This window comes from Drosophila bipectinata, chromosome XL (genome assembly GCF_030179905.1).
Source record: "Drosophila bipectinata strain 14024-0381.07 chromosome XL, DbipHiC1v2, whole genome shotgun sequence".
NCBI classification, from domain to species: Eukaryota; Metazoa; Arthropoda; class Insecta; order Diptera; family Drosophilidae; genus Drosophila; species Drosophila bipectinata.
Window position 1 is genome coordinate 6761456 of NC_091734.1, and position 15224 is coordinate 6776679.

At 44.8% G+C, this 15224-nt stretch overlaps 4 protein-coding genes across 7 annotated transcripts; 2 read left to right on the forward strand and 2 right to left on the reverse strand.

Moving 5' to 3' along the window:
- Positions 1–2089: 2089 nt before the first annotated feature.
- LOC108122814 (uncharacterized protein C18orf19 homolog A) lies at positions 2090–3767 on the reverse strand. Its single transcript, XM_017237622.3, has 3 exons — positions 2938–3767; positions 2734–2879; positions 2090–2677 (listed from the first exon to the last, which is right to left on the reverse strand). The coding sequence occupies exons 1-3, from the start codon at positions 3345–3347 to the stop codon at positions 2517–2519; spliced, it is 717 nt and encodes a 238-aa protein (XP_017093111.1). The 5' UTR covers positions 3348–3767; the 3' UTR covers positions 2090–2516.
- A 72-nt stretch (positions 3768–3839) lies between these two features.
- Positions 3840–5065, forward strand: LOC108122813 (tRNA methyltransferase 10 homolog A). The gene is made up of 2 exons (XM_017237621.3): positions 3840–4708; positions 4769–5065. Exons 1-2 carry the CDS (start codon positions 3919–3921, stop codon positions 4951–4953), a joined length of 975 nt encoding a protein of 324 aa, XP_017093110.2. The 5' UTR covers positions 3840–3918; the 3' UTR covers positions 4954–5065.
- On the reverse strand, positions 4972–11266 carry LOC108122812 (uncharacterized). The gene is made up of 4 exons (XM_043209769.2): positions 11094–11266; positions 9216–9646; positions 6739–7043; positions 4972–6680 (listed from the first exon to the last, which is right to left on the reverse strand). Exons 2-4 carry the CDS (start codon positions 9296–9298, stop codon positions 5944–5946), a joined length of 1125 nt encoding a protein of 374 aa, XP_043065704.1. The 5' UTR covers positions 9299–9646; positions 11094–11266; the 3' UTR covers positions 4972–5943.
- Positions 11267–11854: 588 nt separating this feature from the next.
- Cp110 (Centriolar coiled coil protein 110kDa) lies at positions 11855–15074 on the forward strand. Of its 4 annotated transcripts, none has more exons than XM_017237682.3 (5): positions 11855–12041; positions 12096–12267; positions 12330–14015; positions 14486–14734; positions 14799–15074. In XM_017237682.3, the coding sequence occupies exons 1-5, from the start codon at positions 12028–12030 to the stop codon at positions 14928–14930; spliced, it is 2253 nt and encodes a 750-aa protein (XP_017093171.2). In that variant the 5' UTR covers positions 11855–12027; the 3' UTR covers positions 14931–15074. The 4 variants fall into 4 exon arrangements, 3 of the variants coding, with proteins under 3 accessions (XP_017093171.2, XP_017093172.2, XP_017093173.2); XR_011442249.1 differs by lacking the exon at positions 14799–15074 and adding an exon at positions 14306–14410 and having other exon boundaries at positions 11856–12041; positions 14486–14627; XM_017237683.3 differs by lacking the exons at positions 14486–14734; positions 14799–15074 and adding an exon at positions 14084–14445.
- Positions 15075–15224: the final 150 nt, after the last annotated feature.

Below are 15224 nucleotides of genomic sequence, written 5' to 3' on the forward strand. Positions count from 1 at the left end.
TTTACAGGATTCTTTTGTATAACACACGCACTGACACCAAACACACCACACACATCACACACACTAAATCTCGAAAATAGCAATCAGCAATCTATGTTTCAATATTCCTCTATTAAGTGTTATTTATTAAAAACAAAATTTTTACATTGAATTAACCGGGAAGGTCGTGTCTCTCTCTAACCTCTGACCCTTCGGGGCATAGTCCTCTATTTATTGTAATATTGTATATTGGTTTGCCGAAAAAAGAGTGTCATGTGGTTGTGTATAAAGAAATAAAAAAACAACAAAAATAAGAAACTAACTACAATATTAAAGTGAAACCGAACCGGGAAATGAAACTATGCGGAAACTCGGAAGAATACTATAAATATTTAAATTCGTCTTTCTTGTGCAATATATTTCATAAAAAAAAAAGAAACTGCAATAAATAGTTCCAACTTAAGACGATTAACAAAAAAATACCTTAAAAAAATAAAACATCGCAATCGCACCACAAAAATCACACTAAAACCTTAAAAACTTAACTAAGAGAAACGGCTTTTTACAACAAAAAAAAAAACAATAGTAATTAATTAATGGATAAAACGAGAAAGGAAAACGAAAACGACGCAAGTAAAGCTGAAATCTGCATTGTGAAAACGTACTTATGATAAATGCTAGTAGTAAAATTTAAAAAACAAAAAAACAAATTTAAAAAACAAAAAACAAATGGGGGAGAAACGAGAAAGCAACAACACCAAAAACCACAACACGAGTTCGACAAAAATATTGTTATCGTTTAGCCAAGACACCAACCAAAAAACCATCCAGCCCCGTGGGGGGCCTAACTTCCCCAAGACAAGACACCAACCGCGCGGACTCCGCCAAGGGCAACCAGTAGATTGTTTTCAATTTTTTTTTTTTAATATTTAAAATTGTATTATTTTTTGCGTGTGTTTTTAATTATTCGGTGGGAGAAGACCACAACTAGTCTCAAAAAAAATATAAGATGCAATGAAAAACTCAACACTGTTATTTATGAGCTATATACCTTATGTTAAAAAAATAACTGTTTATGTCGTAATTTTTAATTTTGTTTGATTTTGTGCGTACATATTTCATAGTTTAAGTCGAGAGTTTTACACTCACTCCCTCCTCCTCCCCAGCTACCCTCCATGCCCCCCCTCCCGCGAGTACATACTAAATCAACTTATACTTGCTATATACTTACATACATATATATATATAAAGAATATATATTTTTGTTGCCTATTTTGTTTTTATACCTACATACATAAATAATATATATTATGTAATTTATTTATTTATTGTATTTATGTAAATGATATATAAACCACACAAATACACAATACACACACACACACACACACACCCAGAACCACAACCACAACGACTCACTGTTACACTCAGCGAAACTGGAATAAATATGTGTACATAATTGAACTTGTTTCCGGCTAAAATCCAATATATAGGAGCAGGCACGCCCACACAACAGCAGATCAATTCGAAGGATTAATAAAAAAAAGAAAACAGTATAAGACACAATTATTTATGTGTAAATTGACAAAAGCAACTACTATATATTTTTTTTTTCTGGTTTAACTATTAGTTACAATTAAAATTGTTGGATATTTTACTAACGTTAAAGAAAAAAAAACCAAACAACAAAAAAAAAAAACCAAGAGGAAAAACCAAAAAATAAACGCAAAAATAAAAATTGAAAACCCAAATCTTTCGGAATTTGTTAATCCCCCCCCTTGCCAACCCAACCACCAACCACGAAAAAGAATATATAGCCTTAGATGCCTTTAATGGGGATTCGCGTCCATCCAAAGTCGAACATAAAAACGAAATAAATATCTGGTTTGAACCATTCCGAGAAATGGATTTCATAAAAATGAAACTAGCCTTTATTTGTATATCTAAAAATATGTATATCTATAAATAACGATTTCCGAACTCCATATCCATGTCCATGTCGGCACAATGCACTATACTCCGGCCTTGTTTGGTTGTCTATTACTTGCTTTTTTTTTTTTACTTATGACGTCCAACAATTTAGTAACAATAACAGAAACTTTAGGAAAAATACAGGTGCAACGTTAACTTCAGATGTATTAAAATCAATGGGGGGAGAGGAAAGTGTGAAAATGGTGTTCTACTGGTATTTCAGTGGGCTTTCAAATGGGCGTGGCTGGTATCTGTGTGTACGGCGCTCATTGTTGACGGCGCTTTTGTGATCGGCTATGGTTCCGGACAAGAGTTAGGTTCGTTGAGCACCAATTCCGGCAGCTACGGCGGCAGTTCAACAAAAAAGATAACACGTTAACTGCTCGCCAAGCGCCGGGAGCCGATCGCTGCTGCTCGCTGCTAATCCTTGGAGACGGAGAGAACAACCGGAATTTTGGCGGCGGCAGCGGCAGCGGAGGCGGCGGTTTAGTAGGATGTTGTGACAGTGGCAACGGCGGCGATGGCGACGACGACAACGCTAACGAGTCGTCGCCCGCGGCCAATGATCATTTGCTCTCATCTTTTTCGGCCTTTTCCGCCTTGTCGGCCTTGGCGCTGGCCCGCGTGGCCTTCTTGTCCTCGTACATCTTGATGAGCTCGTTCTTCGTGGGTATGGGCTTGATGTAGCCGTGCTGCACCAGATACTTGATAGAAACGGTGGTGCATCCTTCGGAGAAAGTCTAAATTAGAGTCTGTTAAACAAAAAATAGGGCTCTCACATACCCAGAGTAAGCGCATAACGTAGAGGAGTGGCCACCTTGTAGCAGAGATATGCTATGGCGTAGTGACCCATATCCGAGCCCTGGACCTTTTCGATGATCGTCTCACTTAGGTGGATATATTGCAACAGTGACGGCACATCCACGCCACTGAAATAGATGCAAGAAATAATGAAATGTCCAGAGATATCTCGTAGGATATACATGCCTTTTTGATAGATAATAGAAGCCTCCGAACCAGCCCACTGACGTGATCACATGCACCGGGATGAGCACATACCAGTACTGCTTGTACATGTGTTTGAATTTGGCGAACAGACCCATGTTGGCAGCTTCGCCAAAGAGATCGCTCGACGTTGTGGCAGCCGGCTTGGGGGTTTGCGGGCTGGATGCTGATGCAACCGGCGTAGCCGCGGGAGCAGCGGCTGTTGGCGCGGACTTGTGACTGTAACGGGTGATAGCAAAGGGCATGACTAGGCTTTGCTTCCGAGCTTCCTTCAACTGGGGATTCAACACCAGTTTTGGCGCCACCGACAGGCATCTGTAGTGATTGGCTCCGAGGAGCCGCATGGAGCAGGCGAGCATGCGCTGCCTTGTGAGTAGAGCCACTGTAGCCATGATGTGTCTAATGGATCCGGTGGAAATCCTCTCCAGCAATCCAAACTCGTTTCGGGACCCGATTACGCGCTGGGCAACCGGATAGCTTAACAAATGGGTACACTCTCTCCGTGATTAGCCTGCGAATGCACAGTCCCACGCAGAGCCGGCACAATAATAAAAGATCTCCTGATTCAGCAGTTCTGCCTTCGACCCGAAAACCACGGCTGGCCTGTGTAACAGCGTCAGAGATGACGCAAATGTGTGTAGCTTCTGTTGGACTAGAAGAATAATGTTGCCTCGCTAATTGTATCGTAGTATGGATAACAATAATCTAAAGACTCATTTTTAATTTTCAATTTTGTATTTTTTTGTGTTGTCGAGTTTCTTGGGTGTTTCGAATCTGGGTAAAAAGTGCCTTTTAGTTCGGCCATAACAGGTGACAGATATCTAACGTGCTGCTGAGCGCAACAGCGATAAGCACGTGCGATAACACGTCGCTAGCAACTATCGATAACACTCGCACCAAGCATATGTTTTTGTTGCCGCATTTTCAATCTAGTTGTGTTTTAATAATATTGACAAAGATTCAATGGAGACGACCTTACAGGTGGTTGATCCGGACCCACAGGTGGTCGAGCCGTCGACCCAGGCAGATGAACCCTCGAAACCCCTTCCCGGCGTGGTGGCTCTCAGCACTTGCCCGGGCACCACTCCTGGTACCCCTCTGAGCAAAAATCAATTGAAAAAACAGCGAAAACTGGCCGCGTACGTGGAGCTGAGGAAACTCCGCCGGGAAAAGGAGCGAGAGCGCAACAAGCAGAAGAGGAGGGATGCCAAGGAGCAGGGCCTGCCCATTCGGACGGGTCCTTCCCGCAAGGAGCTAAAAAGGAAACAGGCTGTCACCGGAGCAGATGGCAATCCGGCCCTCAAAGTGGCCATAGATCTTGATTACGATGAGCTGATGCAAGAGAGGGACATTGCCAAGTGCGTGAAGCAATGCCTGCGAATCTACACCATCAACCGAAGGAGCTCGCATCCCGGGGAGCTGCACTTTGCTGGCATTCGAGAGAATGGCAATATCCACAAGTGGTTCATGAAAAACGACGGCTGGGAGAACTGGAACGTGAAGTATCATTTCGACAAGACGCACAAGGATTTGTTCGACCGGGAGCATATGGTCTACCTCACCTGCGAGTCGGAACAGGTGCTGGACAAGCTGCAGCCGGGCTGCACCTACATAATCGGTGGCCTGGTGGATCACAACCACTTCAAGGGACTCTGCCATCAGAGGGCCACGGAGGCGGGTCTAAAAACAGCCCGCCTGCCGCTCAGCGAGCACGTAGACATGAAAACCAGATCCGTGCTCAGCACCTATCATGGTAGGCTCACCTTACAAGTATTAGCACAGAATATCTAATGATAATTGTAATATTTTTTAGTTTTTGAGCTTCTGACCAAGGTGGCTGCTGGCCAGGACTGGACCACAGCCATTCTAGACACAATTCCCGTTCGAAAGGGGGCCAAGGCAAAGGATAGAACAGAGGACTCCGAGCCAAAGCAGCCCGATGAAGCAGAACCTCAGGATATAGAATCGCAACCTCCACCATCGGGGCTAGACAGTTGACCCGCGTTTTATTTGCAATTCGAGGTCTTTTTGATTTTTATTTTAGTTTCTCTTGTTTTTATAAAATCACATTTAGTTTTGTTTCGCAAATTAAAATACAACTTAAAGTATATAGCGCAAAAAATAATAATTAGAATTAAAAGTGGATTATTTAGAACGTGCGTCGACTTCCAGCGACAAAAGTCGCCATCGAAACGCTAGCTTCTTCCAATTTCTGTTCTCTGTTGGTTTCATATACATATTTATGTAGTTTTATGGTTTTATGTTTTTGTGCACGTCATATGGCGATTGGGTTTTCGAAGATAGCACCGAACCAAAATTTATACAACTATGTAGATTAATTTAAAAAAAATAATTATATTTTAAATACCAATTATCCATCTGTTTAGTCACACTTTTTGGGCTTTGATTAGGATTTGGATACAGATTAAGTAGCTTTACGCCCTTTCACATTGAACATCTATATAACTTTCCATCGAAATATGTTGGTTTTCTCGTATATTGTTGTTGTGAGTGTGTGTTTCTGTTGTTTCTGTCGTATATGTACATGTTTCGGTTTTTTGTTTTTTATTCTTCGGGATAAACTAATCATATTTAAATTAAAATAGGAATAAGCATCGTAGCGAAACGAAACGAATCGAAAAACAAAACGAAAAACATACAGATAGTTTGAAAAGATTCTCCTTAATAATTAAATTTTAGGGCTGAGGAGCACGCAAATAGCAGACCGATCTGATCAGATCACTAGTGTATAGCAGTTTAGCAAAATATATAACTGATCTCCACCAGGGATTATAGAACCTATGTATGTATCCTCCAAACCGTCCGCGTCCGTGTCCGTGTCTATGTCTGTTTGTGTGCATATGTATACATATGTTATGTTAAGATAATAGCTTTATAATACGACAAATCGGAATCCGGAGCGAGCCGACATCGACACCCACATCGACATCAGCATCCGATCCGATTCTACTTGCTTCTGCTTTGGCTTTACTTGAAGTCATCCGTTTCGAGTATCTCAAAGTCACTCTCATCGGACGAATCCAAGGCGGTCACCAAGCGCTGCTGCTCACGATCTCGATTGGAATCGGTGGCATCGCTGCCGGTGGCTAGAGCTCCGGAGCCTGCGCCTGCTCCCCATTGCACCAGGCCGGAGACTAGGCTGGGCAAGAGCTTGCCGCTGTTGGCGAGCAGGGCCTGAGCTTGGCTCTTAACGGCCAGAGCGACTAGCTCCCCAGCAGGATCCGGTTGGTCCGGCGATGAGGCGGCGGTTATCTGGCGCAGCTGGGAGCTGCTGCCATCGACGGCGTTGTGATCGGGGAACTGCAGCCCCTTGGACAAACTTTCCTCCGACGAAGACGAGGTGGTGGACAGAGAGGAGTCGCGCTTGAAGTGTCCTTTCCGGAACTTCATGTCACTATCCTCGGCTGCCTGCTCTTCTTTTGTGTCCTTTTGCTTCTTGGCTGCCAACGGAGCCAGCTCGTCCTCTTCGTCCGTGGAGTGCTCGTCGATCTCTGGTATCACGTCCGGAATGAGCAGCTCCGAGGGAATGTCATCGCTGCGCTCGTCATCATCCTCGTCGTTGGCTTCTGTGGGCGAGCTGATGGTGGCCACATCACTGGCACGCTCCAGGACAAACAGATTGGACTCGTTTACGTCTGGCAAGAACTCGTCATCCACCTCGGTTTCCAGGTTGTTGTAGTTCAACTTCTCTGACCACTGGAAGTCTGGAAAGGATGGGGGGGTTCAGTAAGGAGTACTATATGATCTAAAGGAATAGCTTACCCTTGTGCTCGATCTTCAGGAGCTTAAAGTTGTACTTGGTGGAGACGAGGGCGGAGATAACCAAAATGGCCAGAACCAGGGTGGAGCCCGAGATGAGGTGACCGAGCACGGCCAGGGTGCCTAGGCATCCGCTACTGGCCAAACAGAACATGCTGGGACTGTTGTGTCGCCACTCCTCGATCCTCTGCAGCCAGGAGTTGATCTTGCTTCGCAGCTCGTCCGTGGGAACGATCCGGAAACTGCACCGTGTCCAGTAGATCCAGTAGCCGAGCAGGCCCAAAAACAGAACTCCCAGCGGTCGGACCCTGAAAGCAAGTCCGGAATAGAGTGGATACGCCGGAGAGGATCTTGAACTGCAGCAAACAAAGGCCAGCAAGCTAATGGCGATGATTCCCCTGATTCGCAATAAGTCTATCGGGTTTTAGGGTTTCAATAATTAATAACCGGTGAGTGGCCAAAACATGTTCTATGGCCGAGCAGGAAGCAGAAGCTAACCCCCCCCCCAAAAAAAAAAAAAAAAGCTGGTTTTCCGACTCTTGATTTCTGGTCAAGAAGCCAATGTGCGGTTCGAAAGTATAAGGTTTATTCACTTCTCGCTAAAATTATAATACCAGGCAGTCTGAGGAAGTACCTCTTTGGATCTATCAGTCTCCGTATACTTTTGAAACGCACTGTACCATCAGAAAGTCAAAAAAATAGAAACATTCCAGACAGCTGACGGAGGCAAATGATCATTCGATCTCTTGGAGATAAATGAGCTCGGGGTTTCACTGTAATCTAGTGTTTACCTTGTAGAAGGAGTTGGGACCCTTATGAGGAGGATGGCCCTGGACAACAGGAACTACTAGGGCTCTGTCTAGGGCTCTCGCGTTATCAGCTGCGAGGCTGGGGAATCGATTCGTAACCCCCAGAGTTTGGGGGGTTTCGGTTCTGTTTTTGTTTCCCCCATTCCGCTGGGCTATTGCCGATTCTGCTTTGGTCGGATGTTTGTTTATTTTTTTATTGGCCTGCCCGCCGCCCTACGCCGATGACGCCGACGACGCTGCTCCGCTGACGACTTACTTTGCTCTTGAAAAAAAGCCTCTAATTAATTATCTCGCTGTTTCGCTGCTAATTCGCACTTTGGCTTGATGTTGAATAAACAAAAAAAAAGAGGAGGGGCAGGTGGCGGTGGCGGTTCAAGGGGAGTTCTTTGGCATTTTTTTTTATTTTTGGACAGAGAGCCAGACTGATCGAGTGATCTACGACATTTGGCGCAATTGAATGCATAACCAGATTGCCAGGCCATTGTTATGGTGACTGAGATACTCGGATACTGATACCGACCCAGGCACAAGTGGAAGAGCCAGCCAAACGCCAGAAACAGAAAGCAAATATCGCACAATTGTCCCGTTTAGATACGGAAGCGGAGAGCGTTGCATGTGCACTCTGGGGATACAGTGCCCGCTGGCTAGCAGCCACGAGATACTTCTACTATATCTACCGATTCCTGAGAGCCTTGTTTATGCGTTCGATGGCGAAAAGAAAGTGCCACCTTCCTTATCATTGACCCACATAGCTTAATCTTTGAAAACAATAATAGTCACCATGGCTGATTAATGATATATGTATATACTATATCTCGGCCGATTTCCCCTGTAGCTGTAGGAGCACTGCGTGCCATTCATTCTCAGCATTTCATTTAATTCTTTTTTGGTTAATTACGCCACACAGAGTGCTTTAAATGGGGGGGCTTTGGTGGTGTGCATGGAGTGCCATATATATATAAAGGTATATGTACATATATATTTATATACCCGACGGGCCAGGGGCGTGGGGGCAGGGCCTCATAGTCGGCCAAAATGAAGGTGCAAGCACGTACAAAGAAGAGATCTCGCCAGCCCCCACAGATGCGGCCAACTAAGTAGCAGTTACCCATCCCCCGAAGAATCCCCAAAGGTCTTTCAATATCAAAGTCACCCTTCTTCTCGAAGACTATCCTATTTTAAATATATTCCTTAAAAGTTGATTTTTTTATGGGAATCGCAGAGGGAATACTATATTTTTGAGGAACGTTCTGTGGGGCTTACTGGCACATGCACATCATGCCATTCGTTTGTAGAGCACTCTATATATGTGTGTGCTGGCTATATACTATATTCTTAAAATAAAACATTGCAACTTTCAGCTCGAAATTGGCCACGCGACGTTTCCTTCAGCTTCACCCAGCTCTCACACTTTCCCTGTCTTTCTGGGCTGTACAATTTATTTTTACAGAACTGTCCTCTTTAGTGGCCCCAACAAAAGGTAATCATCATAGGAGCCGGAAGACATTGCTCAGCGGGCGCCTGACCCATTTTTGGTTTAAAAATTCCTCGAAATACCAAGTTCTTGAACTCTATAGTTGGGATATCTATCTTCCATTACCGATAAGTATTATACAAGACCTACAGTGCGGTTAGGGCTATGGATACCAGGGTGTCTGAAATGGAGCTTACCAGGTCATCAGGAGCATTGTGACGATGGCGGCCGCTCCACAGTACAGCGTGGGGTACGACCAACGGGGCAGGGCTTGGAGCATTGTAGCGGATAGCAGATGATGTAGTGGTGTCTTCCAGGTGTCTAGGGCCGCTCTGCGACGCGACTTCCGTTTCCGTTCTGACTCCGGCCTCGATTTTGGTTTATTTTGATTGTAAATTTTCGGTGGCGATTGATTGATTGAGACAATCAAGTTACGGTTACGGTTAGGTCAGGTTCTGGATGGGCTCTGGGTTGTGGGTTGTACGCATGGGCGGAGTTTGATTGTTGCTGCTGGCCTCCCTCTCTTGGGTGACTTTCTCCACTGGCTCGGCCGTGGGGATAATGCGCTGGTTCTCAATGGCCTGGCCCGCCTCGTGGTTCGTGGGTTCACAATATAACCGAGAAAATGCTGCGTAGAAGGCGAAATAATAATAATAAATAATAATACGGAGAAGGGTGGCACTGCCTCCTACATGGCAATTTACCAAAACAAGGCGAAAAACAAAAACAAGCCGCCGCCGACGAGAAAATATGAAAGAAAGCCGAAAACCGGCGCACTGGTATTATTGTCCGATTTCAAATGCCAAATCGCACAAATCCATATTTTTTGAGGGCCCGTCCCGGCCGATACACTCGAAGAAAATGTTGCTATCTCGCATTAGTCACTGCTGGGATGGGGTGTTGTAAGATTTATTTATGGGACAATTTTTGGGACATTGAGATGTGACGAGAGATGACTGTTTATGGTTTATTGCCTTGTTTTTTTTTCTGTGTAGTCAGTGCAATTTTCATTTTGGCAAACGTCGTCATTGGCTTGGAAAAACAATAACACCAATGGCAACACAGCAGTTTGCAATTAAAACAAAGAAAACTGCGTTGTGCACCATGGAAAGTGGCATGTTATTGCGACTTTCCCCAAGGACTTGTGAAATAATTAACTATTCTTTTCGATCCGACACTTCTATATATAAACTTTATTCTTTTTTTTTTTTTTTGCTCCACATATGTATATGTATGCGTATAGTTGATGTTGTTTACTGGGTGGGGTGATAGTGGGTGGCCAACGCAGTGCTCTGCCAGCGTCGCTGTCGCCGTTACAAGGCACCGGCTGCGTGCGAGCGAGGAGGTGGCCGAGATGACAACGCGTGGGAGAATGCGCGAGCGTGAGAGGAGTACACAGTGTGGCAGGCTTTCCAGGGGGGGAGGTGAGGGGAAAAACTCTCCGGGAGTTGTGATAATAACACAAAACATAGTGAACTAGCGCAAAAACAAAAACAAAAGAAAAAACAAGAACGTACCACAGAACATATAAAAAGCAAAGTTGTTTGGCCTTCGATGTCTTTTCAATTGCGTCGCAGAATATATACACACTCACGCTCTCCCTCACACACACACACATGTATACACATGTATATACACACATATGTGCGAAACTTGCGCTTCTTGTTTTTGTTTTTCTTACACTTGTACCTCGTATTTTTTAATGCCAAGTAAATTAAAAAGCGGAGACGATGGAGGTGACAGGGGATCGGAGGGCTCGGACTTCCATGTCAAGTGATTTTGGCTTGAGTCACCCCGCCAGCGGCCAGACAAAGCCATTTTTTTGCGCAAGGAAGACTGCACATTTACCGCCCACACACCCACCCGCCCTCCCACCCCTTCCGCAGCAGACACACTCACGCAGAACTTAGAACGCAATTTTGGAGTACGAAAAAATGGGGAAAACTAAACAAAAAAAAACACGTTTTTCAGCACATGTTTGCCGAACACGCTTTGCCGTATTTAGTTCTGTAACTGGGGGATAAACAAAACACACACAGGAAAACCAAACAAAAAACAATAACACAGTTTCGTACTTTTTGCAACAGCTGGTGGTATCCGCTCTATTTAGATATTTATCCTATTTATTGGGCAGTTCTTTCGCTAATTTCAAACAGCAGCCGATTTTCGATCCGATCGCGCCACAACAAAACACTGTCAGCTGTCTGAAGACCTCCGACTCGCTCGAGATTATTGTAACTTATATATTGTATATATATATATGTACTGTAAATTAGAGGTGGAGAACCATCGATGGCAACATCGATATTTTCGATAATATCGCTGTGGGATTTTCTACAAAAACAAAAAGCTTTAATATTGTTGTAAACTAGATTTATTATCATTATCGAATCCATTAAACATTCACCAAAATTATATATTATCCTTAAAAAAAAAAGGAAGAACATTTCAGAATAAAAACACCAACTGGGATATTCCAAAGCAACATTCGACTGTAACTCGACTACCTTGAAAAGATATACCTTAAGAAAGACCTCCTTTTGATTATAGTTTTTGAGTGTCTTTTTTAAAGTTACCGTTGAAATTTCAAAGCTTGGCGGGCAATCAGCCCAACGAGAGAAGGTAGGAAGTTATCGATATTTTATTTGAAAAATATTGACTTACGTACCAATTTTAAGACCGGAAGATAAATAAGACAGTTAAAATTTACAGTGCGTGTCGAGAACTGAAAACCCGATCTTTTATGTTGTCTTAAAATATTTTTTTAGGCCATCTATCGGTTTTTTGGCGCCAAAACGATAACCGGTGAAGTGCCATCATTAGCTGTCATCTCTAATAGCAACTGGCAAACATAACAAACATTTATTAAAAAATTTAATAACACTACAGTGCCTAAGCGCCTGTTTCACTCGAAATGCTATTACCATTCTAGACAGTCGCCTTAGATCATTAGATCACCCCAAAATTCAAATCATTTTTCACCAACAAAATTCACAGTACAAATTACCGATGGAGAGCGCGTGGTATGTGGTTTCCTGAATTCAATCGCTAATGTAATAATACCTTTACCTTATTAGCAAAGTCATGGAGCAGCTGCTGGCGGCTGTCGAACAAAGCCAGTGCCAGTCATATTGTCACAGCAGCACAACCGCGTCCACACCCACGGCCATTACAACCATTTCGTTGGAGTGCTCCTCCGGTCCCGCTTCTCGTTTCCGGTTGGATGGTCAGCCCATACTGCCGCCGTTGGTTAGTGGTGTGTTTCTTTCTGGGGAGCGTCCCTACTCAACCATATCTTACCCGCTTTTCAGATGACGAGCTCCAAGCGCAGGGAGGTAGAGTTGGATCGCCAGATGGCCATCCAACTAGAGGAGCAGTATCGACTGGCCAGATGCTCGGCGGGCGCCGAAGAACGCAGAACTTCTGGCGTGATGGCAAGCAGAAGAAGTGTGCCGCAGCTTCAACAAACAGAGACGTTCATTTATGACAGTACACAACGTCCACAGCGACCCAAAGTTCTTGGGTTGGAACAGAAGCAGCTACCAACCATCCATGTGGATCCTCCCACGCCTCACGTAGATCCTCCCACGCCGCCGTCTCCTAAGGAGCCTCCACTATCACCGCTTCGGATCAAACCCAATCGAATAACCAATCGCATTTTGCAATTCGAGCTGTCTGGGCTGGGCCAACTTTTACCTAGTCCAGCCTCCACAGCGCCGCCCAGTCCTCCTAAAAAGTGCATTCTGCGTTCCAGCACTAGTCCTTCCTTGGCGCAACAGCAAGTACCTGCCCCAGTCGATGAGCTGCGAGTAGATATAGTTCCCACGGAACCTGTTGGACTTCAGCGCTCCAGAAGTTTTACTCTGGAGGAGCCCAGTCAGGTTCTGGTCGAACATATGCAGAGAGCCCATGCCCAAGCTGAACCCCAAGTTCATTCCCCACGTCCCTCGCAGCTGGCCAGCTACCAGCAGGAAACCGTCGAGTCCATGGCCAAGAAGGTAAACAAGAGCCCAAGGAGTAGCTGTACCAATACCAGTCCCAGTTGCACCAGACGCAGAGAACGGGAACGCGTTGATCACCCTGAAAGAGATCGAGAGATCGAACACATGATAGAACGGGCTTTGGTTGAGCAAGGCCCAGTGGATTCTTCTCGTAAGGCAGGGATTCGCAAGTACCTGCGGGGCCATCGAGAGCGTCTCAATCAGTTGGTACAATACCAGGAGGAGGAGCGCCGACGCATGCAGGCCGAGTTTGACCGCCAGCAACGCTTTCTTATTGACGCTTTGTGCTCCGAAATTGATGAATCTGCTTCGGTGGGCCCACCGGAGAGCCAGGTCTCGGCGTACACTAGCACAGGAGATTTAGAAAGGCAGATGGCGAGCAGTTCGCTTAGTGGCGACATTAGCAACCGGAATTCAACCACGCCTGGCTGGTCATCTCCCAGCAATACAATCATTTTGTCGTCGTGTCTCGAGAACTCACCCCGAAATTTCGATGATTTGGATGAGTTCCTCAATATGGAGGATAATTGTAGGTCGACGGCGCCAACTTCATCGCGAAAGCGGCTTTTCAGTCCTAAGCTGTCATTGACGTATGACTCTGAACCGCAGCCGCTGGAGGAGATCAGTGCACCGAGCACTCCGCGATCCTTGCCGTTACGGAACAGTAGCCTAAGCAATACCAGGCGCAGACCGGGACCAGGATCCGTAACCATCCCACAGGCTCCACTTCAAACAAGGATGCGGTCCCGGACTGTGGGCAATCCCAGAAAAAGCAATGGCGGAAGCTCGGGCCTTGTCAAATCTCCTGTCAGAGTTGTAGGAGGAGGAGGAGGAACTGGCAAAAAGAACTTATCGGGCAGTGGCAATTCCACACAAACGAAGAGGAACGGGAACGTCCGACACATGAATCAGTCTGCTCAGAGTTCGGGTATAGTTCAGGGTGTGTGGAGTCCCACCAAGACGAAGAAGATACCATCACCCATGCGAAAGAACAATGTGAGTGACCCAAAAAGAACGCCTTTGCTCTTCAAGCTCTTTTCTGTATCTCTCTCTGTATCTTGCAGGTTTTCACTTTCACGAAAACAAGTCGGTTGTTTCTTCCATCAAAAATATTTCTAATCGAGCCAATTTAAATCGGGAATACGACTTTCTCCATCAAGAAAACAAACACAAATCCTTGAAAGAAAGGAGAGTGAAAGTGAAAACCGAGACAGACCCAATATCTATATCTCTGTTTTTCTATCCTATGAACGAACCGATTATTTCCTCATTTTCAATGCAAGCAGCGCAAGAAGCCTTAGCAAATCCAATTCAGGCCAGCTAACATAAATCAATTGCCTTAACAAAGACTGCGTGGAGGGAAACGAGACGGGAACAAGCCTACGGCACCTGTAGCTAAATCTTATACTAACCCATCCAGCATGTGCCTTTTTTCGCCCTTTAACTTTTCATTTGATCCTCGACAGAATCAGGAGGCGACTTTGGGAAACAATTTTGAGCAGGAGAAGCGTGAGTGGGCAGCTACGAGAATCAATGCCGCCGCGAGGGGCTTCCTGGTGCGCCGGCTCTTTGGTACTGAGCAAGTGCAGCGGATTGTCCAGACCATTCGAGATACTTTGATATTTGTGCTCAACCTGCATCTAGAGACCTGTGGCAATGGTCAGGATGCGAAGGAAACGGCAAATCTTCGTCTGAAAGCACGGCTACTGCAACAGGTGGGTTTTTACCCATATCCTCAGGGATTATTTTAGCAACCTTCCTATTAATTATTGTTTACAGTTGTGCTCGGCCAGCCGCACCCTGCACCTCATATTCTTTCAAACAAGTATCAAGGAGCGCATGGACATCATCTCAAGGGACCGGAAACGTATCAAAACCAAGCTCCTGGCGATGCACGTGAAGCATCGCTAACCTGCCTCCATTTTTAGTTCACTTTCCCTACTAAATCTGATAATAATTTTAACCAAAATTTAAAACTTGTGTTTTTCATTGATAACTTTCCCAAGAGTTGCGAGTTTTAAGTTCAAAATCATATTTTTTTTAAACCCTTTTCCTGTGCACTTTGAAATCAAGTTGTTCTAGTACTAAAATAATATTAGATAAGTATTAAATACTACAATATAAATAATGTTGAACTTCAATTGTTTTCAACCCCAAATTTTTTTTATCTATCGCTATTTCTTTTGAAACGAATGTAAATTTTGG

Coding starts and splice junctions, on each gene's coding strand:
- LOC108122814 (XM_017237622.3), bottom strand. CDS start 3,347: ATGGCTACAGTGGCTCTACTCACAAGGCAGCGCATGCTCGCCTGCTCC. Junction 2,880..2,937: donor TTCTATTATCTATCAAAAAG/GCATGTATATCC, acceptor CATCTATTTCAG/TGGCGTGGATGTGCCGTCAC. Junction 2,678..2,733: donor ACGTTATGCGCTTACTCTGG/GTATGTGAGAGC, acceptor CTTTCTCCGAAG/GATGCACCACCGTTTCTATC.
- LOC108122813 (XM_017237621.3), top strand. CDS start 3,919: ATGGAGACGACCTTACAGGTGGTTGATCCGGACCCACAGGTGGTCGAG. Junction 4,709..4,768: donor CGTGCTCAGCACCTATCATG/GTAGGCTCACCT, acceptor AATATTTTTTAG/TTTTTGAGCTTCTGACCAAG.
- LOC108122812 (XM_043209769.2), bottom strand. CDS start 9,298: ATGCTCCAAGCCCTGCCCCGTTGGTCGTACCCCACGCTGTACTGTGGA. Junction 7,044..9,215: donor ACAATGCTCCTGATGACCTG/GTAAGCTCCATT, acceptor ACTTGCTTTCAG/GGTCCGACCGCTGGGAGTTC. Junction 6,681..6,738: donor CCTGAAGATCGAGCACAAGG/GTAAGCTATTCC, acceptor CATCCTTTCCAG/ACTTCCAGTGGTCAGAGAAG.
- Cp110 (XM_017237682.3), top strand. Junction 12,268..12,329: donor AGCCCATACTGCCGCCGTTG/GTTAGTGGTGTG, acceptor CCCGCTTTTCAG/ATGACGAGCTCCAAGCGCAG. Junction 14,735..14,798: donor AAGCACGGCTACTGCAACAG/GTGGGTTTTTAC, acceptor TATTGTTTACAG/TTGTGCTCGGCCAGCCGCAC.